Here is a 25422-nt window from a genome sequence, read left to right on the forward strand (position 1 = left end):
GCAGGCTTCAGTAGTTGTCGCTCGAAGGCTCTAGAGCACGGGCTCAGTGGTTGTGGAGCCTAGGCTTGGTTGCCCCATGGCATGTGGGATCTTCCTGGACCAGAAATCGAACTGGTGTCTCCTACACTGCAAGGCAGGTTCTTCACCATAGTACTTCTAATTCAAATGACATTGCGTTAAAAGCAGGGTTTGTTTAAGGGAACTGGGTAGCCCAGGCAACGGCAACCCACTCCAGTACTCTTGTCTGGAAAATCCCATGGACAGAGAAGCCTGGTAGGCTGCAGTCCATGGGGTCGCTGAGGGTCGGACATGACTGAGTGACTTTCACTTTTCACTTTCATGCATTGGAGAAGGAAATGGCAACCCACTCCAGTATTCTTGCCTGGAGAATCCCAGGGACAGAGGAGCCTGGTGGGCTGCCGTCTATGGGGTCGCACAGAGTTGGACACAACTGAAGCGACTTAGCAAGCAAGCAAGCAAGCAAGGTAGCCCAGGCATTAATCTGGTATGGAAGCAACATTTCTTTTCAGATATTAAGTGGATCTGTGATGGAATTCAGTCTTACTGCATTGGGCTACTTTGACTAAGATATAGAATTCTCATTTTAAATACCAGTTCTTGGTGCTGCTCATCCGCTTGCTTTCCTTTTCATTTCCCTTTCTCCTCCTTTTCTTTTAAACAGAATCAATGCCTTCTATTTATATGTGTGTGTATACATATGCTATATATACATGTATACACACATGAGATATATATATTATATATACATCAATATTTATATATATATATATATAAAATTTGAGCTTCCCAGGTGGCACTAGTGGTAAACAACCTGCCTGCCAATGCAGAAGATGTAAGGGATGTGAGTTTGATCCCTGGGTCAGGAAGAGCCCCTGAGGAGGGCATGGCCACCTACTTCAGTATTCTTACCTGGAGAATCCCATGGACAGAGGAGCCTGATGGGCTACGGTCCATAGGGTCACAAAGAATCAGACAGTACTGAAGTGACTTAGCATGCATGCACCCAAATATTATTTATATATTGATATCATTGTATAATAGTAAGATAGTGGAGCAGGTGGTGATGGTTGTAAAGAGTCCCTGGCTTTTTGATTCTGTCCAGAAATGGATGCTCAGAGGATGATCATGGCAGTGCTGAGTATAATCAGAAAATTGCCTCAAGGATCTAACATTACATATATTTGTACAAATGGAATTCAGGGCATTGGCAGATATACCTGTAGAGAGGTCTCTGATACTCAGCAAAACTTATGGAAAGGGGGCATCTCAAGACTTTCTGTTCTCTGATGGCCATCTGTAGGTGTTCTTCTGATAGGCCACTTGAGTGTTCACTTGTGCTTCATCTGCTTTGTACCTTTCATTTGTAATGGTGGGATTTTGCGTTTCAGATACAGGAAAAGACAGATCATGTGCTGAAAATCTGTGTGAACACAACTGTACCCAGTTACGTGAAGGAGGATTCATCTGCTCCTGTAGACCTGGATTCAAACCCAATAGTATTGACAGAAACCTCTGTGAAGGTAGACTGTATTTCCTCCAGTTCCTATAAGGAGAACCTTGTACTTTTTAGGTTCTCCACTCATTCCCTTTTATTAAACATGGCTTAATTCCCTTCGTGGGGCTAAGCTCATGCCGGTTGCTTTTTTTGCATGCTGTCTTACCGGTGTCTGGCATAGCACTGGGTGATAGTCTATCTTCAGTAATGTCTGTGAAATTGATATGATGAATGAAGGCTTGGCTGATGATGGCTCCCTATTGTATCAGTGTGTGAGATCAAAATTTCTCTTTAACAAACACAAGTCTGCCTTTCTTCAGACAATACGTATTTATTACACCCTTATGTCAGACTTATATAAATGAGTTCTAAGATGGGGCGCTTACCAAGATGGTAAATATCAAGTAGGATTTTAGGTGTATTTGATCATTTGAATTTACTAGTCCTATTTCATGATGTACCATACTCAGATGATTAGAATAGTTCTTTTGAGGGCTGATGCCTAAGAACTCAGTTGAAAAAGCCAAATCAGTGCCGCCCCTTCCTGGAACCAGTTAGCAGGAGGGAAGTGGTACCAAATACCAGTGGTACAACAGCTGCTTCCCCAAAGGGAAAATCTTGTTCTGCTGTTGTACAGAGTCAGACTGCTTCTGTTTAAATCTGGTCTTTGGGACTTTGGGTTCAATAACAGTCCATATCTGAGAGAGTCGTTTTGGAAGATCAAATGAGGGAAAAACTTGAAATGCATGTGAAATAGTATCTGAAGTTTGGTTAGTGTTCTGCAAATGTTGGCATCATGACTTGTGTTCATCTGCACTTTTCTCATCATTATTGCTTGTGAATATGGATTTAAACAGAAGCAGGATCTCTAAGGAAGAGATGGGCTCTAAGCAGATATTGCTCACTTGGTTTTATTTTGCCTGCAGACATCAATGAATGTATGCAGTTCGGGAGTTGTCCTCAGATCTGCCATAACACCAAAGGAAGTTATGAGTGTTCCTGCGCTGAAGGGTTCACATCTCTGAGTGACAGATATGGAGAACGGTGTGCGGCTGACGGTATGATGCTTTGACGGGGGATTAACTGACTTTCAAAGACTCAAAGCCAAGGGCTACAATATACCAGGAAATAAACTTTTGAGTCCTATTTTTTAAATTCACCAGCTGCTTCTCTTCCAATACCCAACCCACTCTCTTCTCCTCTCCCCTGACAAATCAAAACAATAAACACAACCCCCAACAAATACATAGACACTGAAACAAGAGTCAAGTGTTATTATTCTGGATTTAGCCTCTGGTCCACCTGGATAAAAACTTCAAAAAGTGGACAAGATATCCCTCTCCAGAGGATTCAGATAACAAATGCATCTGTGTAGAATGGTAGTCAGCAAAGCCTTCCACTCCACTGAGGTCAAGGTTTGAGGTCCAGCAATCCAAAATAGGTCACAAAACACATCCCATTCAATGGGTCATAGTCAGTTGGGGCAGACCAGGACCACTCTGTTGAGAAAACTTTTTTTTTTATTGTTCGTGGACTATTGATCACAGACAGAAAGAGTCTGGCTTATTTATGACTTCAATCATTAGCTCTGCATTTTTGGTTAATGCCAGTATCTGTGAATCAGGCCTGAGTAAAAGCAGAAATAGAGACTACATAAAAATGGCAAAAGAAAAAGTCAGAAGTTACCACAGTCCAGATTTCCAGAGTTCTGATATAAATCAGCATATCTCAGTTAAGGAGTCTTTATAATCTTATGGATTTGAATTGAGTTTGTAATTGAGTTTAAGGACTTGATAAGAAGGCGACATTTTTATTTTGCATATTAAGGGTAAAATGGCTGTTCAATTTCTTTGTACAAATTGAGTTTTTGTACAAAGCATACATTTGACTAGCATGCTTAAATGTTTTACCCTCTAAGCATTTTTGACTCTGAATGCAAACTAGGGTGAAGCATTTGAACAGTTGGTGTGGTAATTAAGCAGCAAATTAGAAAATTTTCAACTCTTTTAACCAAAGAGATGACTGAAATGAGAAATTTATGTAGAACATTATATCAAGATACATAAATACATAAAAATACATAAAATGAAATACATAAAATGAACTTTTAAAAGTTACTTAAATTGGGTTTGATTGACATTATGCAAGTAAATTTAAAAAAATTCTAGACAGTATATCTTGGAATAGTCACCATTTACATAGCTGCTTTAACTAAAAAAAAAAATAAGAACAAGCTGGTTTTTTGTCATTAGCTAGAAGCTAAACTAGGTCATGGAGCTGATTACCTGCTAAAAGAATCATTAAAATCTGTCAGTAAAGAATGAGAAATGGAGACTTCTGGGTAAACTTTTAGTAAGACTCTATATATTGAATTTCTTCTGTGAGAATGAATGTCTACAATCTTATTTGTTTTATTGTCATTGAAAAAAAAAATCAGTGAAAATGAGGTAACTATCCAGGGATTTCAGTCTTTACTTTGCTTTAAACTGTTACCTAAAGATAAAGAACTGATTATATCCCTAACAGAAATGGAGACAAGAATGTCACAGATTTTGCAACCCAGTTTATGGTCAGCTCCACTGATTAGCAGAGTTTAGTTCCTAGAAAAATGTGTGTGTGTGTTTAAGGACAGGGAGGATATCTGCTGTTTTATATCCAAAATTCAGGTAGAATTCAAATAGATTAATCAGCCCTTCTTTTGTCTCCAGGTAGTCCTCCTTTGCTGCTACTGCCTGAAAATGTGAGAATTCGAAAATACAACCTCTCATCTCTTCAGTTCTCAGAGTACCTTGAAGACCAGGAGCGCATTAAGGCTATGGATTATGATTGGGATCCGGAGGGCACAGGCCTCAGTGAGTATGAACCCTGGCATCTGTCTCCGATATCAGTTGAATCCACTGAGTGATAAGGTGTTGAACTTTGGGAAATGGATTTTTAATGAGCGAGTGTTGCTGCCTGAGTGGAAGAGGACGCTCCTCCCACCCGGCATGCTCCAGACTGCTCAGCGTGGCCATGCACCCAGCCTGTTTCCCAACTTCTCACTGAACCTTCCCCCATCTCTGGGGACTGTTCTTTCAGGACTGCCTCACATCCCTTTGTTCACTGTCTCCTTGTCTTTGCTCTTGCCAAGACTGTTCTTCCCCACTGCTGTATGGTTGGAGCATTTCTATTCAAATCCCAGTTCAAAGTCACCTCCCCTCTGGTGTCTTTGATAATCTCGGTTCTGTGAACCTGTAGCATTTTATCCACATTGGATTGAGTTTACAGCTAGTTGTCCACACATCTTTCTCCCTACACCTTAACCACGTGCTCTTTGGAGACAGAGATTGAATCAAATTCATCTCCACATGCCTGGCATCTGACCCAGCATCTAATTTAGTGTATGTGGTGTGTAGTTGATGAAGGAAAATAAGTGATGCTTACTGCTAAGTCTCTTATGGTTCTGTATGGCATGCGGGAGATGGTTGTTGGGCAGGAAAACTTATATAGTATGCCTGTCTCCCTTGTCTACTGGCTTTATGACCTTAAATAATTGTAACAACTCTCTGGATCTCTATTTCTTATCTGTAAAATAAGAGCAGTAATCTTGCTCAGCCTGGCTCCCTCTGAGAGTTGTTTTGAAAGTCAAATGAGATGATAGATATGAACATGCTTTGCAAACTATGTAGGGTTTATTTCACATTTCATCATACAATGCAGTAAACTTTTCAAGAATGGTTCCTACCTAGGAAAGTGTGTGCCCTGAAAGGCATAGTCTTCCTATGCTTTTAAAAAGAAAATTGTATTTTTTTTGGCCACAGTATGTGGCATGTGGGATCTTAGTTCCCTAACCAGGGATCGAACCCCTGTTCCCTGCAGTGGAAGGCGAAGTCTTAACTGCTGGACCATAGGAAAGTCCCTTCCTATGCTGTTTAAAGTGCCTGCTATCCAATATCTTTTAGTTTATACATAAAATAAGACTTTTCTTCTACACAGCTTCATTATTGCCAGTATGGACTTAAACTCGTAACAATTTGCCCCTAGTTAATCTATATATTCTTTTTTTGAAACTAGAACATGATCTTAATGAGGGTAAACAGGCTCTTGGCTGAAATATATTTTAATGAATTACCGTTCAATGCTGCTGACTAATTATCAGTAGGTTATCAGTTAAAGCTTTTATAGCTAGAATGTCAAGTATGATAGATTTTTGAGGTTTGATCATAGTGGTTTCATTGCACTATTAGTATTACAGGAACACTGAGGAAGCAGAGACATCAATGAATGAACAGTACTTCACCTGATTAGACTCCAGTTCTTCCCTTACCTGATGCTGGTTACACGCACCTGATCGCTGTGTCTCACCTCCGCAGGTGTTGTATATTACACTGTGCTAGGGGAGGGCTCTAATTCCGGTGCTATCAAACGTGCCTACATTCCCAACTTTGAATCTGGAAGCAATAATCCTGTGATGGAAATTAACCTGGACCTGAAATACATAGTGCAGCCTGATGGATTGGCAGTGGACTGGGTTGGAAGGTAAGTTTAGCTTCATTTCCTTCTGCCTTTTCTACTCTTCTGGCCAGAGCTCCCCTCTGCTCAGCTTGGCACATGAATTGAATTGACCCAGATTATGGGTGCACTCAGCCTCAGGGCAGCTGAGTGATACCTGGACTTACTCGCATCCCAGCATCTACCTCTGCTTACCCGGTGGGGTGATGGGGTAAACTTTATCACTTCCTGTATTCTGTGTGCCTCAAAAATGTGAGGAAAGCCCCAAGGTCAAGATTTTATATTCTATCTAGGAGAGCATTTTTGTCAACAGAATTCTGGATTCCAAAATGAACTTTCAGTATGGCAGCACTGCTCATTTGGTGAAGAAATGGGACAGCCTTGCATTCTACCAGCAAAGCAGTTGAGACGAAACACTTTTCCTGATGCTGATTATTTTGAGGAGGAACAGTCCAAGCGTTGTGTTCCTAGCAGGCTGTGTTGTCTGAACAGATTGGAAGTTTGACTTTCCTGTTTAAGCTTTGGGTTTGAGCTAATAGGGGTGTTCTTCTAGAACTTCAGGAACCAGAGCCAATTTAAATGATGTCTAAATAAGAACCTTAAGTAGGTTTATCATCAGATAGATTCACGAGAGGCAAACTGATGTGGAAGAAACCTTCTTCAAGGAAGAGCCTTGGGTTGGAATAACATTTACGGGAAAGTAACTACATTACAATCAGAACTCAATCATTTGTAGAATCATTATGTCCTTCTAATGAAGTAGTAGTGTAAAATGTTTGTTGCCCTCTGAGACAACAGAGAGTCATCTGTAGTATTAATTTTCACCTCTTCACATACTTGTCTAGTACTCCTGGAAGACTTGCGCATCTTTGCAGAAGTTAGGCAAGTCCCACTGTACTTGCAGGATAACAGGAGACTCATTTCAGCAACTCCTGTCAGGAAACAAGACCTCAGAGACTCATGAACTGGCACCTCTAGACTTTAGCACCTCCTTCTGAAAACCAGCCTGGCAATGGCAGATCTTTCTTCTTGTTTTCCCTCTTTCTCAGCCTTAATGAATGAGTGAATTTAAGAAAGTACTGCAGCTCTTTCTGCTTGAGACTGAGACCTGAAGCCCGAAGAATAAGGGCAGGGTGGCTTTGCTGAGTTTGCTATTTTGAGTGTCTGTTTCCACTCATCCTTGAAGCTGATGCCAGATTCCTAATGATGATGATGGACTCTTGGCTGAGGAGGAAGCTGACTCACAGGCAGTCAGAACGAAAGGCCCACAGAGCCTCACGACCCCTACCTAGAAGCAGTTGTCTCGTAATCATGCCAGGTGTGAGGGTCACCATCGTTACCCGTCCTGGCTGATAACCGCTGCTTCACTGAATAGCCCCTTCACCCCACACCCCATCACTTGTAACTTCCCTCACATGTCCCCTTGGCTGAAGAGACTGGGGCATTCCTGAGAGACAGAGGCTGTGCTCTTATCACTGGTGTCTGAGTAGCTGTTTTGCTGGCCAGAACTTCCACACTAAATGCTCTGGTCTTCACACCTCCACCCCGGAAGTTCATTCTAGACTTTTCAGTTGTTTGTCTCTCTAAATTCAGGCATATTTACTGGTCAGATGCCAGGAGACAACGGATTGAAGTGGCTGAACTTGATGGAAGGTACAGAAAGTGGCTGATTTCCACTGAACTGGGTCAACCAGCTGCAATAGTTGTGAATCCCAAGCTAGGGTAAGTACTTGAAGGAGTCCTTAATGTGCAATATTTTCCACTGGGTTCTCAAAAAAATTATTTTCAATAATTTTCAATTATTCCCAATTGTACTGAAGTTGTCCTTGGACTTTTTTGAGCGGCAGCTATGACTGTTTTCAAGAACTATAATATGCCTAAAGGATCAAGCAGGCTTCAGTAGACAGACACTGCATATGGGGAAGGGTTTAGCCACATTTTCAACACTGCGGTTTGTCTAAAATCCACGCATTTCTCAGTAGTATTTAGGGATTGGGCAACACCTGATGATTGGTTTAGACTCGAGATTGCAAAGTGGTTGGTGGCTGATGGGCTAAACATGGCCCGTATACTTATTGGACTTGAACTTCAGAGCTTTAAGGAAATGTAGTTGATAGCATTAGATATTTAAAAGATGATTTATTGATTTATTGGCTGCATCAGGTCTTAGTTTCAGCACGTGGGCTTTTTGTTGCAATTTGAGGGGTTCTTTAAAGTTGCAGGTCACAGGCTTAGCTCCTCTGAAGTATTTGGGATCTTAGTTCCCCAACCAGGGATGGAATCCAAGTCCCGCCTGCATTGGAAGGTGGGTTCTTAACCACTGGACCACCAGGAAAGTCCTGATAACATTAAAATTAAAAAAAAATATTTGTATTTCTGGTTTGAAAAATCAGAATAACTGGTAACCTTATGTGGATATGCTTTCCTTAACACAGCATTGCCTGGAACTCTTAGGCTAGGGCTTGGCTTAATGTGGTCTTTGCCCATCACCCTACATTCACAGCTGCCCTGACCATCCATTTATCTTGCCTGATCCTTTCTAGGTACTTAACGTGGTGCAATCCTTGGTTTACTCAGTTCTTCTACAATCAAGTATAATTGGCTGCAAAGGAATACATTTTCAAAGAGTTAGGATGAGGAAAGGAATCTTTTATTTTTTTTTACTCAGATACATTCCAAACACAGGATTGTGCCTTCTTATACAGTGGCCATTCAAGAAACAGCCTTTGTGATTATATATATTGAAGGGTCTGGATATATATCCTAGGACAGGACTGTCCAGGTTGTATTTGGAATGTGCAGTTCTCATGAAGGAGAGCTCACAGATGCACCCGCTCTCCCCTGTCTCCCTGTCTCTCCCTGTCCCATGTAGATATAAAAGCAGCATCCTTTAGGACCCAGGCCTCTTTGAAAATCAGTTGGTTTTTCCACCTGATGAAATGCTACCACGAGGAAACCTTCTGTTACAGGTTTATGTACTGGACTGACTGGGGCGAAAATCCTAAAATCGAGTCCGCTTGGATGGATGGGCAGCGTCGGAAAGTCTTGGTTCAGGAGGACCTTGGTTGGCCAACAGGCCTCTGTATAGATTATATGAATGGTGACCGGATCTACTGGAGTGACCTCAAGGACAACATTGTCGAAACCATCAAATATGATGGAACCGATAGGAGAATTGTGGTAACTTCAGGTTAGAAATTTCACTTTCAATTTCCTATATTAATTAATGTGTTTCCAGTCTCTTTGCCCCCCTTTTCCCAAGAAGTAATCCTAATCTTAGGAGACAGTTTATATAGTTTCTTATATACTTTCCATTCTACCCAGCTCCCATCTGCTGATTCAAATGCAAATGAACCTGTTAGGAGTTCTTTCTTGTATCATAAAAAAACCTGCTCTCGGCATCAGATGTTAAAATAACCATTTCTCATTAGGTTGCCCTGATAGAGGTGAGGATCCTGTGTTACAGTGGTTATATCCAGGTCTAATTCCTTCTAGATACATTCATTTTTAACATGCTAAATTGCCTTTTATGCAAGACTGGAAACATTTAGGAGAGTAGCATTTTGTTTTCTTGCCTAAATTCTACAGACCTGAAAAATCCAGCACGTATCAAGTTTTCCTGATAAGTGGTATCTTATGTCTAAGGAAAAAAAATTCTCTGCCATACAACTTGTTTTCTAAAAGTAAAATAAAATCAGCAACTTGAAAGTGAGCAAGTCCCCTATAATTGGTGTCAGCCTGTAGGCATTCATCCAATTTAATTTCTGTTATCTTGATCTCCTGGCGTGGCACACTTTCTTGGCCGTGTGTACAGAGAATCTACGGATGTTGCTGGAATTTTAAGGTGTTGCCTTAGAGGTTGATCTGAGCAGCTTGACTTCCAGCCTAGAAGTGGAGCTTGGGTATCTTCTTTTCAATAACCTTGTTTTGTTTTTGCTTTTTCCCTGTGGGTGAACAGCGGTGAACCCTTATAGTCTGGACATCTTTGAGAGCCAGTTATACTGGACATCTAAGGATAAGGGAGAAGTGTGGATCCAAGATAAATTTGGGCGAAACAAGAAAGAGAAATTGCTGACAGTGAACCCTTGGCTTACTCAAGTTCGAGTCTTCCATCAACGGAAATATAATCATTCAGGTAGCCACAAACCTTATTTCAAATTAATGGCTATAGTCTTTCTGGAAAATGGTGGTGGATAATAATAGCTAATCTCCCTGTGCCTGAAATGTGCATGTGTGTGTATTTTAATCATTTTGAGGAGAGAAAGATAAAATTGGAGACAAAATGAAATGATGCACACCATCAGCAGATATGAAGTAAAAATCCTTCAGTCCTTGTTGCTTGCAGTGTGGGAATGTCTTCTTAGGCCACAGAACCCAGTATGGGTTAGACCCCTGATAAATGTAAGTGGGGTTGACAAGTCACATAATAATAGGTTTCATGGACATCAGAAGTCTTACCCACTCTTAACAATTGCAAGGTCAGGCTAGGCAAGTCATCCTGAGCTAGGCAAGCCTTAGCTTAAAGCTTGAAGGATGCCTTTTTACATTCTCCCTCCTTCTTTTCTTAGTTCTGGTCCTGCTTCTTCAGGTGGTGGTGGTGGTTTTGTTGCTAAGTTGTGTCTGACTCTTTGTGACCCTATGGACTGTACCCCATCGGGCTCCTCTGGCCATGGGGCTTCCCAGGGCAAGAATACTGGAGTGGGTTGCCATTTCCTTCTCAGAGAGATCTTCCCGACCCAGGGATCAAACCCATCTCCTGCATTGCAGGCAGACCAAGGGGGATGTGTTCTAATTCATCCTTCATCACTGTGTGGAGTAACGTGAAAGGGAAAGGACATTTTTGAAGTGAGGAAAGGAACTAGAAATCTGCCCAAGTCACCCAAGCAGTAGATAAGCTTTAAACCCAGAGATGATTTTTAAACTTTATTCCATTCAACCCAAAGCTCAGCATTTTTCTATTCTGGTCCATTTGTCAGTAAACCCAGTTCCAGCTCAAATTCTATGGCTCTGTGTGAGCTGCATCCCAATTCTGGATTTCTGTGACAGGGCCTCAGTAATTGTAATAAAGGTGATGCTGTTAATCAGAGCTCTAAATTCCCTAACCTTGCAAATAATGAAACTGAAGCCCAGAAGAAAAACTTGTCTTTGGAGAGCAGGGGTGAAAAATCACATCCACTGTATGCTTTGGCTGGACTACACTTTTGGATCCATCCAGATTTGGATACTGACACGTCTGGATATAATAGTGGGGTCTGACCTTTTGAAATATCTCAGATTGCTTAGTGCTGATTGACTTTTGCAGTCATGCGGTGAACCAGGCAGACACCCACCATCCAGACTTGCCAGGGCCATAGGGGAGATAAATGATGCCACTAGAAAATGTGAGGGGCACAGAAGTGGGGTGGAGGGCACGGGGAGGGACAGTGCCATGGTGGTGAGGCAGCAGGGGAGGGTAGTGTAAAGGGGGTGAGTTGTCAGGTGTCACGTGGCCTAAAGGTATCAGGCTGCTGCCTGAGCTCAGATGTTGCCTGGCCACAACTCAGCAGACGGACATGTCCCTGGTTGGAGCATTCATTCCCTCCTCAGAAACTAATCGCTGTTCTCATTTGCTTTCCAGTGCCCAATCGCTGTAAGGATGTCTGCAGCCACTTATGCCTTCTGAGACCTAAGGGATACACCTGCGCCTGTCCCCAAGGCTCCAGATTTCTAGAAGGGAGCGTCACAGTGTGTGATGCAGGTAGGAACGCTGCCTGGGCAGCCGTGGGGGCTGGGGGGAGCTCCTTTGCCATCTTTAGTAGAGTCCCTTACCTAGGCTTCACCTTTTTCAGGAGCCTAAAGAGTCCCTGGGTACTGGTCTCTTGCAGAAGAGAGTGGGGGTGGCTGGAAGGAAGGATGGGAGATCTGGAAACTATGAACAGAGCTGAGTGGGACTGAAGGGGCCAAACGGAACTTGTGTCCCTGTGATTTCTGAGGATTGTTTGCCAAAATCTGTAGAGATTTACATCCAGTACCCCTAAATCGACTGTTAGGTTGTCTTATAAAGACATTTTAAAGAGTGACTTTTCTATAAAGCCTCATCCTCCTCAATCTGCCCCATACTGGATCCCAGTCACCCCAGAATCTATTCAGCCTTACTGGGAGTTCCTCAAAGTGGAAAACCAGGCTCCAGAGGTTGTGGGGTGATGCTTATCCTGTACAGAGGGGAGACATAGAGAGAGTTCACTCTTTTTCCCATTTGCTCATTTCAAAGTTTTGACAACTGAAAAAAGGCCACGTTTTAAAATGTACTTTATGCTGTTGACAGATGGAAGCTGAAATAAGTAAGCAGTGGTTTAATTCTCATCCCAAATGCTATAGATGACCTATTCTTGGCAAGACCTTTCTTCAGTGACTTTATTAAGGAATTAAAAAGCCATATAGTAACTAGTTAGTGTCCCTAACTAGTATCCAGTGCTTGATAAGGATGATAGGAATATCATCCTGTTCACTGCTGCTGCTGCTAAGTCGCTTCAGTCGTGTCCGACTCTGTGCGACTCCATAGATGGCAGCCCACCAGGCTCCCCTGTCCTGGGATTCTCCAGGCAAGAACACTGGAGTGTGTTGCCATTTCCTGCTCCAATGCATGAAAGTGAAAAGTGAACGTGAAGTCGCGCAGTCGTGTCTAACTCTAGCCGCCCATTTTATGGCTCACATTCTGGGGAAATGAAGAGACATAACCATGTTCTGCCACCAGAGGGAGCAAGCAGTGAAACAAGCCCCCACCTGTTGACTCTTCCCAATCAGGCTGAAAAGTTTCAGGTTTAGAGAACGAACTCAGCAAGTAACTGCCCCTTCTGCTCTCTCTATCCCCACTCTGTCCCAGTGCTACTGGGGAAGTATTTGCAAGATTACGATCTTTAGCAAGGGTAATTTTGAAGGTCTTAAAAAAATATCTCCAATCAGCTATCAAGTATCTATTGATCTGTGTATGTGTCTGTTTATTGATCAATGGATTGCTGATGCTTCAAAGTCTTTAGTGGATGTTTCAGGGTATGCCTAAATTGAGCTCTTGATTTAACTGGGTTCAAAAAGAAGCATTCTGAAAAGCTCAAATGAAATGTGAATGTCCTAAGAGATTTACCACAATGTTCTTTTTAACTATTAGTGCGTATTTTCAGGAGTCTAGTATCGCTCCACTATTTTGGAGGGGGGCTGCTATAAACTGCCTTTTTTCCCCCTATCAAATATATGTTAGTCCCCAAGACCTTATTGATAAAGGAGTTCATCTGACTTAAGGGCGAGGTATCATTTTGATAGAGAGGATAATCAGCTGCCCCACTCCATTCACTCCCTACTCCAGCTTGGGCTGAAACAAGTTTGCAGGTTGGTGGGGGGCTCTGCTGAGTGTGGCTGACTCACACATGTGTGACTTCCTCCTTCTGCAGCCATTGTAGGTGCTGTCAGCATGCCCCCTCCATGCAGGTGTATGAACAGAGGAAGCTGCTATTTTGATGAGAATAACCTCCCCAAATGCAAGTAAGTCTGAATGCTGAGGTCTGACCTGTAGGTCTTACCCCTTCTGGGGGGAAGTTGAGACCCTTAAAAACAAGCACAAGACCCTTGTCAGTTTTCATATCATAAGCAGCTTGCCCTCCAGTGGGGGAGTCCACGGAGAACTAAGGCAGTACTTCTCAAAGTATCATGTACATTAGAATCACCTAGGGCTTTGGAAAAAATGCCCATCTCATTCACAGGGATCCTGCATTTCTAAGTCCTGGTGGGGGTGGGGGGGGGAAGTGAAAGTGAAAGTCTCACCGTTGTGTCCAACTCTTTGGGACCCCATGAACTATACAGTCCGTGGAATTCTCCAGGCCAGACCACTGGAGTGGGTAGCCTATCCCTTCTCCAGGGGATCTTCCAGACCCAGGAATCGAACCGGGGTCTCCTGCATTGCAGGCGGGTTCTTTACCAGCTGAGCTACCAGGGAAGCCCCGCTCCTGGGGGGATGCCACAGAATTGTATGCCCCATTCTGGGGAGCAAGCAGTTAGAGAAATGACAACCCAATTTTCCTCCTCACCTGGAATTGCCAATTTTAACTGTGGGAGAGCAGCCATTAGCAGAGCTGCTTCAGTGCCAAGCTCTCCAGAGGAAGAGACTCGGCTAAAGATTTGGAAAGCAGAAAATTATCAAGAAAGCTCTTCACATGGTGCACAAAGATATTTCATGAAAGCATGTCCAAGGAAAGAACACGATGAAGGTTTCCGGGTTTACTCTCCAAGGAAGAATTCCATAGGTTAGAGAAGACACCAATAGGTCAGTTTGATGAGTCTGACTCCGTAGATGGCACAGCTGTTCCCTGTGAAAGTGAATTTCCATCGTCAGATTACAGTCGAAACCTAAGGAAGCAACAGCTCATGAATGGTTCTTCCTTTCCTTTCAGGTGTTCTAGTGGCTACGTGGGAGAATATTGTGAAATGGGGCTTTCCCAAGGCGTTCCTCCAGGAACAAGTAAGTTTTAAGGATAATGAGGGGTCTGGGAATGCATCATGCTCCCTCAGTTGCGTGCTGTCTATAATCTGTTTAACTCAGTTTTGGAAGAAGTAAAGGTTCTAGTCCCCAGCCCCTGCTGCTCAGCCAGCTCGCTCTTTTCCTTCTTCTCCTGTTCATACATTTCCTTCTTCTTCCCTCTTCGGCAGCGGCGTCCGTGCTATTGACAGTCATCTTGATCGTCATAATTGCTGCTTTAGCCACTTTAGGATTTCTCCACTATCGGAAAACTGGCTCCATTTTGCCTTCTCTGCCAAAGCTGTCAAGGTCAGTTTCATTATGTGGAATATTGATTTCAGAAATCTGGATGATCTGTAAGCATGTGAATAACTGAATTCTTCTTTTTTAAATTAAAAATCATCCTAGAGTGTTCAGCTACTCTGCAGAAGCAAAAGATGCTGAACTGAAAGCATTCACTTCTTTGATTGCTTCTCTGAAGCCTGAGTACAAATCACATTTTAGAGTGTAAATGGCTGTGTCGACCAGGTTACACTGGAGAACAATATCGGCTGTGTGAAGGGCCAGGCTTTCTTTCCCCTAGTGCCCTCTCCTGGTTCTTAAGCACTCAGGAATGTGCTTGAACACTTCTGGGTGACCAAGGAAATTTACTCCTGTACATGATGTGTAAATTCAAAAGTGGGATTCAAGCCTTTCAATTAAGTGAGAGTTAGCTAGGAAACTAGCTAGACAATTATTGCAAAAGATTAAAAACAAAAACAAAAACAAGACACTGTTTGATTATTTCTTTTCAGCTTAAGCCATCTCAAATCCTCTGAAAATGGAAATGGGGTGACCTTCAGATCAGGGGATGATGTGAACATGGATATTGGAGTAACTGGTTTTGGGCCCGAGTCTGCTATTGACAGATCGCTGGCGATGGTGAGTGTGGTTACAAAATGACTATTTGAAGGTTAGTATTTTCACTGTTTTATCAAAGAAATACTTAAGAAAAATATATTTATTTATTTATTTGGGTGCATTGGGTTGCAGCATGCGGGATCTTCACTGTGGCACATGAACTCTCTAGTTGAGGCCCATGGGCTCAGTAGTTGAGGTACCTGGGCATAGTTGCCCTTCAGCACGTGGATCTTAGTTTCCCAATTAGGGATTGAACCTATTCCTTGCATCACAACGTGGATTCTTAACTGCTGGACCACCTGGGAAGTCCCAAGAAACCCTTTTTATAAAGAATAAAATTCAGCTACTAAAAAAAAAAAATTAAATACACTATGCCCCTCGGAAGAAAGTCTTCGCTCTACAAAGTTAGGGAACACTGAGCTTGTTGCAGAAATGTGTCTAAAAACATTAGTAATGAAATTGAAATGAACCCCTGAGCTAAAAGTAAGTCACACTGTTGACCTGGAATCATGCCCAGTTTTAAGTTTAATTGAAATCTTAAAACAATCTATGTTTTGGGGAAACGGGAGAGCGACCATGATATTCTGTCTTTATTTGATGACTTTTTATATGTTAAAGGAAGAGGCAGGGAGATACATGTTGCCTAGTCTCATGTATTTTCCCACCGAGGTAGTGTTGGGATAAACATGGTTTTTGAGTCAGTGGTTGGTTTAAATCCCAGCTCTGCCAGCTTCTAAGAATGTGATAGAAGCATGGAGGTTGAACTTTCTGTGCCCGTCTGTAGAGTGATCCCTCCTGTGAGGACCAGATACTTTATGGGTGGACTAGGATCCGTGCAGTGTTCACATTCGGAGATGGGAAGCCATTCTCAGCGTTCTGCCTCCCCCCTCCCCCGATCTTTCTTTCTTTTTTGTCCCTGCCTAAAAGTGCAGTGTTATCCATTCTGCTTTCCCCTTCTGCCTCTTCTCTTTGCTTTTCTTCCACCTCCCACCCTTCTATGTCCAAAGCCAACCCGAAAGTGGCTTTGCCTTAAGGACCCATAGAGTGCTCAGAAATGGGAAGAGTGTTTTTGTTTCCCTGAGCTGACGAGTTAGAGCATTTATGTCGCTTTACACAGTGTTTGCCATAGGGAGGTCTTGTGTCTCTGCTGGCTTTTCTTTTCATCTTTTGGGGTCAGTTCGGCAAAACACCTAACATACCTCCTGTAAGGAGTGCATCTTCTGCTGTGTGTGAACCAGGTTTGCATGGTATAATCCTTTTTTTCCTTCATCAGAATGAGCATTTTGCCGCAGACTTCGGGAAGTCGCCCATAATATTTGAGAACCCGACATACTCCTCCAAGGACACTGCTATCACAGTGGCTCAGCCAACAACAGCCCCGGTGAGAAACCACAGTCCTTTCTGTCAGGTGCTGCTGCTGTTGAGTCTTGTTCTTTGGAATAATGTGCCTTTAGCATCCTCCCAGCCTTCCCTCCTTGGAAGGAAGCACGGTGGTCCCTTCCTCAGCTTCATGCTCTGCAGTCACAGGATTGGCCAAAGGACAGAAGGCCTGAAAACAATCAGAATCTTGGGTTTTGGCCACCATTCTGGGGGTGCCAACCAAGAGCAGTTTTCATCCTGAGTAGCAGAGCAAGAGGTCTGAGTGCATTCAGTGGCAGACACAGGGCCTGGCACACACAGGTGCTTTGTAAATATCTGTGAGCTGAGTGAGTGGACAGTCCTCAGGCCGTTATGCAGAGGCCTGGGGGACTGGGCACACACTGTGTCTGGTCCTTACTGGTATCATGAGAGTGTAATTTGAGGTGACTTCCCTGCTCACCTTTCTCATACTTTTCTGGAAAGTGCAGAGGTCTCTGAGGTTGGTAGACAGATACCAAAACTTCCTTTGGTACGGTCCTATTACTCACTTATCTTTGAGAGGAACAGAGAGATAAATTAGACAGATGGATGGAGGGACATTTCTTCACTGGGTCCGGATCAGCAGGCCCAATGCCACTGCCGGTACCTGTCAATTTTCAGCTAGCCTGTCTTCCTCTTGTCTGAACCACTAGAGCTAAGCTTCTTTTGCATCAGGAGATACAGTACATTTTAGTATGACAGAAATAGAGTGTGACCAGTAATGAGTGGTCCCAAGAATATTCGTGGTCCCAAGAATATTCTATCTCATGCCTGATTCTCCCAAGAATCAGGCATGAGATAGACAGCTTAGTCGTTGGCGCTCCTGATTTGGGGGAGATGAGAGTGATGTTTATTCACGGACCAGAGGGTCGTTTTCATATAATAAAAATGGTGCCTGATCATATTTGTACAGGAGCAAGGTGGTAAGCAGAATCAAAGAGTTGATAAACTTTACAGCAAAAATTCTTTCAAAACTGAATACTGGCCTTCAATATGCACACAGGTAACTGAATCTGCAACAGTGTATAACAAAAACTATGGAAGCCCCATAAACCCTGCTGAACTAGTTACAGACACAAAGCCAACTTCCTCAAGTGATGAAACTCAGGTAACAGTGACTGGAATGATAATGGGATTTGGGAAGGACTTTGGAATTGCTGGGTTTATTAATCCTAGGCAAACTAGAGAGACCGTGATAGGCTCACAGATCCCAAGATGTGTAGACAATTAGTAAAGATGATTTTAAAAATAATAAATTGAAAACATTCTACTGAGTAAAGCTACATTGTAACATTGAGTTGGGAATGATGTTCCTTGTGACACAAAGCAGGAAAGAAGGGTGGCATACTTCTGAACCCAGCCTCTTCAAATCAGAGGCATTTAATTTGAGATAGCAACTTAAAATGCATAAAGACCTCACTGTGTCGATGATACATATAGAGAACCTTTTCCTTTCCTGCGCAGTGCAGTTTTTCCGCTGTGTATGTCTTTGTTCCCTTAAGAACGCCGTGTTGCGTTTACTCTACTGTTGTTACTGATGTTCACCACTTGGTGGCACTAGTCTACACTCGCTCGATCTTTCCATCTAACATCATTGTCCTCAATGTGCCAGGCGCAGAGTTTAATACCGAAGAGTAAAAGAAAAAAAAAAGAACACTAGATGGAGCTTCTCTATCTTGTCTGCAGACCCTCTGAAATTTGTAAACTATGTGGTCTACAAAGAGAAATTCAATAAATTTGATACAAAGCTTTACATGAATGGATAATATATCATTAGTTTTAATAGACACTTAAGAAGAAGCTATTTCAGATATAGCTGTTTGATTCTGGGCAACTATTTTACCTCTGGGCACTAGAGTCCTTAGTATTACTCACTGGGGGCACCATTGGCATCTTGGGTTGGGCAGTCCTTTATGGCACAAAACTATGCTCCACGTTGCTGGACATCCTAGTATTCCTGGCCCCTGTCCACTGAGTGCCAGGAGTTTCTCCAGTGCGTTGTGACCCCTGCCCTCCCCTCAGCCCCTAAACATACACTCCCCATTTAAAACAGTAGGATCTGGGATGTTCTAAGGTCCTATGACTTTTGTTAAGTAATATAAAGGAACAAAAGCCCAAAGGTAGTTAGAAATCTTACCATTTTCTAGAATAACCCCTGTTCTCAAATTGCATAATCTATAAACAAAATTAGTGTCTGCAAAGTCATGTTGGATTCTCAGCACTGGTTCCTGTTCTGCTCTTTCAGGTCAAAATAAGAGTTGAACTAAATTGATGCTAACGAGGAGAGCTTATAACAAAGGTGCCTTTGCCTACCTTTTCATCTTTCATTTACTAATTCCTTCTTACACACACACATACACAGACAAATGTAGTCTTAGAAATTTCCACTTTCATTTTTTGATATTTCATATTTTCAAAGGATTACATATTTTTCTTTAAGCTACATTGAAAAGTTTATTTTGCAGACTACTTTTTCCACAGACACCAGAATACCTAAATGTCACACGTTGGTTCCCCGTCTGACTTGGCCCCGCGGCAGTGCCAGATCTACATTCTATCCTCAAGTCCAGTGATCCCCTTCTTTCAACAGAGCTCTCTCCCAGCTGAGCAGGAAGGGGAATGTGATGGGGATTCTGCAACCTCTGCCCTGCACGACAGTCATTGGAAACACTGAGAGACTCTCTCAAGTGGAGCAGACCTTTACCGGTTGCAGTCCTTTTTTTCTCATTTCCGTCTTTGCAATACACTGGCTCTTTCTCCTTTTTTCTTTTTTTAATCAGTTGAGGCTGAGGCCCTCTAAGGTCTGTCCTCCATGGTATGTCCATGGATTTTTCTATGACCTTTGCCTCCTGGGAACTAAGATAACAGCCAGAGTGGCTTAAAGCAGTAGAAGCCCTTGGCTAGGATGACCTTAGGTTGACATTAATGTGCCAGAGAGGCTTACATTTTTCTCTTTCATCAATAAATCTGCTCAAAGGACTTGAAAAAATGAACTCCTATGGTTTAGTTCTGTCATTTTCAAAAGTTGTGTTGACACGCATTGGACTTCCCAAGAGGATAACAGTGAAAATCAACACTGCTTCTCTTGTTAGTAATTACTCAAGTCCATGGGGCCATTCCACACTGAAGCAATGAGTTTGGGCCTTCCTCATTAAGGGTAGGTTTCTAGAGGCCGGGCTTTGACCTGAGTATCTCCATCTTCCCCTTGGTGGTGGCTGTATGCTGAGGAGGTGCTCAGTTAAATGTGAGTGAATGCTTTCTTCTACTTCTGTATTCACATGCTCTCTAGTCCTTCACATGTTGGCCCCCTACTTTCAGAGAACGGGAGACACTTCATAAAACACACGTGCTACCTTAGCGACCTGCAGGAGGGCATGGTCTATTCCCCAGTCTCCTGTTCTCTTATCTCCTGCCAGCTGGCAGCCAGAGCCATGGCCAGCACTCTACCATGGACAGATTTTCTGTAAGACACGGGTCGTTCATCATAGTCCAGGGTGATTTCTCTTTGGGTTCTTTAGTTTTGAGGCCTCTGAATCCTAGAGGCATTGCCTGCTCCTCTACCTACAATTTAGTTCAGTGATTTTGCTAACACCCCCTTTCCTCATCTGCAAAATAGATATAATCAGAGCCTTTGCCTTGCAGTCATTGGGAAGATTAAATCAGAAATGTGCAAGACTCTTAGAATAGTCCCTGACACATAGTAAGCACTCAATCAATGTTCAGTTCAGTTCAGTCACTCAGTCCTGTCCGACTCTTTGCGACCCCATGAACCTCAGTATGCCAGGCCTCCCTGTCCATCACCAATTCCTGGAGTCCACCCAAACTCATGTCCATTGAGTAGGTGATGCCATCCAACCATCTCATACTCTGTCATCCCCTTCTCCTCTTGCCCTCAATCTTTCCCAGCATCAGGGTCTTTTCAAGTGAGTCACCTGTTCGCATCAGGTGGCCAAAGTATTGGAGTTTCAGCTTCAACATCAGTCCTTCCAATGAATACCCAGGACTCATCTCCTTTAGGATGGACTGGTTGGATCTCCTTGCAGTCCAAGGGACTCTCAAGAGTCTTCTCCAACACCACAGTTCAACAGCATCAATTCTTCAGGACTCAGCTTTCTTTATAGTCCAACTCTCACATCCATACATGACTACTGGAAAAACCATAGCCTTGACTAGACGGACTTTTGTTGGCAAAGTAACGTCTCTGCTTTTTAATATGCTATCTAGGTTGGTCGTAACTTTCCTTCCAAGGAGTAAGCGTCTTTTAATTTCATGGCTGCAGTCACCATCTGCAGTGATTTTGGAGACCCCAAAAATAAAGTCAGCCACTGTTTCCACTGTTTCCCCATCTATTTCCCATGAAGTGATGGGACTGGATGCCATGATCTTATTTTTCTGAATGTTGAGCTTTAAGCCAACTTTTTCACTCTCCTCTTTCACTTTCATCAAGAAGCTCTTTAGTTCTTCCTTGCTTTCTGCCATAAGGGTGGTGTCATCTGCATATCGCTTTCCAAGTGACTGCATTTTTGTATTGTTTTGTGTTACTGTAGTTCATACTTTGGCTGTTAATTGTTGTTTTTATGTACTCTTTGTTCTGGGATCAGTTGGCATGAGGGATCTGGGTTCCCCGATCAGGGATCAAACCCAAGCCCCTGCTTGGAGGCACAGCGTCTTAACCGCTGCGCCACCAGGAAAGCCCCTGTTACTTGTTTTCGTTATCATCATAATGGCAGGAGGAAATGGTGACAGGATATGGAATATGATGGAGTTGACCAAGGATCAATATGAGATGAGGGTTATAGTCTGGCTTGTTCCTTAAAGTTTCAGGCAGCCCCTGAAGAAATCTCTTGCCTGTCTCTGTCAAAACTTCTAGATTCTCAGGCACAGATTCTGTGAACTATACATTTCAGATCAAGCAAGTGTTTTGAAATTATTAGATGACAAGAGCCCAGAGTTTCAGTGACTCTTCAGGGCCCAACCATGGGAGAATTGAACAATTTTCCTGCATGGGCCGGGTCATGTGGTCCCAAGTTCCAAATTACTTTTTCCCTCTGTAAGAAGAAGTTTTAAAACCTAGGCTGGGGGCAAGAAACAAAAAATTCCATTACTGAAAGTTTTCTGTTTCCCTCTTTTTCGTTTAGCCAACAAAATGGAATATCTTCAAACGAAAACCGAAACAAAATACCAACTTTGAAAATCCATTCTATTCTGAGGTAATTGTTAACAATTTTTCTCAGCCCAGGCATTCTTTCTTAGCATTAACTTGCTAAATCAGGCATGCATTCAGATTATTCTGAGCAAATTGGCCACAATTTGTCTTCCCCACACAAAACCATTTTCCATCGTGTTGGAAATAAGTGACAGATTCTTGTTTCTTTGTGGTTTTAGATGGAGAATGAACCAAAGGTCGGTGCTGCTGTGACCCCACCTCCATCACCTTCTCCTCCTGCTAAGGTTTCTTGGAAAAAAGGCTCAACTCCAGGCTACAGTGCAACAGAAGACACATTTAAAGACACTGCAAATCTTGTGAGAGAAGACTCGGAGGCATAACTGTGCTGGCTATTTAGGGAATAATTAGAAACACACTTTTGCACATTTTTTTTTTTTACAAACAGATGAAAGAAATTAACATTCAGTACTTTATTAAAAGAATATATTTCCCCCTCTGTACTCCTGTAGTTGGGACTGTTTGTGGAAACAATGCCTTGTGTGTCTTTTTTACTCATCTCATATTTTTACAACTAATTACCACCTTGTACTATATGTATATCTTTGCACTGAAACTCTCTGAAGGTAATGCTATAAATATATTGTACATTTGTAAATTTTGGAAAGATTATCACATCATTAAATTTGCTAATGAAAGTATCTGCTGAATTGGTTGGTGATCATTACATTCAATGATCCACTGAAGAAAGGAATTGACTTGGGGCCTTTAGCAATATCAGAAGAGGCACCATCCTAAGACCCTATAGCATTATCAAGGAAGGGAATCCAGGCCCCATTCTTGGGTCTGTTTTCACACATCAGCACTTAGTGTTCAATTTGACCTGATGAATAGCATATCCATAGAGATGCAGATGATACAGAAGGTTGAAAAAACTAATTCAGTTCCACCCTTCTGCCTGTTGGCATTGTCCAACCAGAACTCTGTTTGCTATTATCTCCCTAGCTACCAAGTGAACATGTTTATGTTAATGTCTGAGAAAAAGCTCGTGTCCTTAAGTCTAAGTATCCTGCAAAGAGTTGGTAATCTACTCACATGAACTTGCATTTGATGGACCATAGGGTGATCAACACGCTTTCCTGGCATCTCAGGTGGTTGCCTACTCTAGAAACTGGAGCTGAATGAATGAAAAGCAAATCTGTCTTCATAAAGGAAGGTGCAAAGCAAATACCAGCAGAGCAAAGCCTCAGCTGGATTTTGTGTTTCTCTGTGTGAAAATTTTCCTTATAACGACTATTTATTTTCTCAGTTGAACATGAATAGAAAGGGAAACCATTTTTATTGAGCCTGGCTTAGATTCTTTAGCAAAATCGTACATTTATATCAGAATGTATTGCAGAGTCTAGCCTTCCTCCTGAATCTAGACTCTAGTCTCCACAGCCGGAACTGTGGCAAGAATACAGTTTCCACACTAGGTAGCATTCCCAGTTCTCTGTGCTAATAATGCACATTTTACAACAATGAATGAATGAGTGTATGAATGGACAGATGGATGAATGAAACATGTACTACTGATGATTTTATTCCTGAGTTCTCAAAATATTTTTTGCTCATATTTTGAGTGTTTATTGTAATTATTTTGAAATGTACTTTGATTAGAAAAGCAAATGGAAATGATGCTGCTGAAAAATTTCTAATAAAGGTGTATTTTATCAGACTTCTTCTGTGTGCTTTAAAATTCCAGGTCATGAATTGGTTGTATTTTGCTGTGCATGGAGATTGGGACTTTGAGTGCTAGGCATCAGGGAACCAGGATTGCCTGGGGTTCAAGAAGGGAGGAGAAGGAAGAGGAATCCATAGGTCACTTAGCCCTGACACTGGCCTGGAGCTGGGGAGCAGTGAACACAGGAGGATAAAGTGTAGGCTTCCACCTGAACTCTGGGAGGCAGCCCCCTCAGTTGCCTTAAAGGGTCATCCAACCCCCCTCCCCTTTCCTTCCCACCCTAGGACCCCAGCCAGTTGCCCGCTTTGGATCTGATGGTGATGGGAAGGCAGCAGCAAGGTCACAGCTGGAGAGGATTTTGTTCAGTTTGGTATTTGGGCTCCCATGGCATGTGTGAGCCATACCAGCCTGAAGTCAGAGTAAAAGGGAGTTCTAAAACAGTTGTGATTTCCAGCTTTGGTATTTGTCTTGGGCCTTAAGCTCAATAAGAAATAATCTGGGGAATTTAAAAAATGAGAATTAATTTCCTGCTTAGCTTCATTTCTGGGTCTCCCTTGGAAGGACCTAGAAAGCATGCTGCTGCGTGTCTGTTCTCTGCCATGTGAGCTGGCACTTGTGGTCAGACCATCAGTGGGTCGGTCATCCCTCCTTGGTTGGCTCTCCCAGCTGGGGTTGGCTGGGGTTGGCTCTGCCCCTGCTTTATTCTCTCCTGGAGAGAAGTTGTGCCAGGAGTGTGTGTGGTGGGGGAGGGGGAGATCGGGAAACAGGGTGCTGTTTAGAGGATGGAAAAGCTGATGTGACTCAGTATATCACATCACATGAAGCCAGGTCAATCCTAAAGGAAATTAACCCTGAATGTTCATTGGAAAGACTGATGCTGAAGCTTAAGTTCCAGTACTTTGGCCCCCTGATGTGAAGAGCTGATTCATTGGAAAAGACCCTGATCCTGGGAAAGATTGATGGCAGAAGGAGAAAGGGGTGACAGAGGATGAGATGGTTGAACGGCATCACTGACTCAATGGACATGAGTTTGAGCAAGCTCCAGGAGATAGCGAAAGACAAGGAAGCCTGGTGTGCTGCAGTCTATAGGTTCACAAAGAGTCAGACATGACTTAGTGACTGAACAACAATCACGTGAAGTGGAAAAAATTTTACCAGCAGAAATGTGTTATTGCACAGTGTAAAATCACAACCATGAGAAGGTTTGTCCATGGGAAGCCATTGGATCACACTGGTCATCTGTCCAGAGCTTCCCATTGATTTTTTTTTTTTACCATCCCTTTTTTCCTTCATTCATCGATTTACTCACTCACTCACTTGCCTATGTTCTTACCAGCATTCAGTTGCAAACTGAAACCTAACTATGAGTTTAAGGAAAATGTGTGAGAGGAGAACTTTTAGTGGGGAATTCCATCCATTAATTCTTGGCTTTTTTTTTTTTTTTCCTGAATTAGGAAAAGATCACTAATATTTGATTTTTGAGATAGAGTACATCAGGCTGGCTCAAAAATGAGAGCTAGTTAGGCCCTGGAGTGAGGGAGGGGTCTGAGGAAATTGGTTATAGATGTACATTCTGGAAAGAGGCCTGGACCCACAGCCTGGAGCCCTGGGTTGCCCTTGAACTCTCAGCCTCTTTTCAGTCTTCCCCTCTGCATTCCTCAAAGTCACAAGCCACAAGTCATACTGAAGATGACATATGATTATATGTTTCTGTTTTTTAAAAAAATTCTAATTTATCTTGGAGT

At 42.7% G+C, this 25422-nt stretch overlaps 1 protein-coding gene across 1 annotated transcript in view; it reads left to right on the forward strand.

Annotated features, from left to right (window-relative positions):
- The window catches only part of LRP2 (LDL receptor related protein 2), a 176753-nt gene extending 153082 nt beyond the window's left edge, over positions 1-23671 (forward strand). Inside the window, exons 64-79 of the mRNA XM_059878126.1 lie at positions 1410-1541; positions 2443-2574; positions 4225-4368; positions 5869-6034; positions 7601-7729; positions 8977-9197; positions 9966-10142; positions 11625-11744; positions 13432-13522; positions 14428-14495; positions 14684-14801; positions 15287-15413; positions 16666-16773; positions 17794-17898; positions 21929-22000; positions 22176-23671. Of these exons, the coding sequence (XP_059734109.1) occupies positions 1410-1541; positions 2443-2574; positions 4225-4368; positions 5869-6034; positions 7601-7729; positions 8977-9197; positions 9966-10142; positions 11625-11744; positions 13432-13522; positions 14428-14495; positions 14684-14801; positions 15287-15413; positions 16666-16773; positions 17794-17898; positions 21929-22000; positions 22176-22337 (2072 nt within the window). The 3' untranslated portion in view covers positions 22338-23671. The remainder of the gene's footprint in view (positions 1-1409; positions 1542-2442; positions 2575-4224; positions 4369-5868; positions 6035-7600; positions 7730-8976; positions 9198-9965; positions 10143-11624; positions 11745-13431; positions 13523-14427; positions 14496-14683; positions 14802-15286; positions 15414-16665; positions 16774-17793; positions 17899-21928; positions 22001-22175) is intronic.
- The last annotated feature ends 1751 nt before the right edge of the window (positions 23672-25422 follow it).

This window comes from Bos taurus, chromosome 2 (assembly GCF_002263795.3).
Source record: "Bos taurus isolate L1 Dominette 01449 registration number 42190680 breed Hereford chromosome 2, ARS-UCD2.0, whole genome shotgun sequence".
In the NCBI taxonomy this organism is placed as follows: domain Eukaryota; kingdom Metazoa; phylum Chordata; class Mammalia; order Artiodactyla; family Bovidae; genus Bos; species Bos taurus.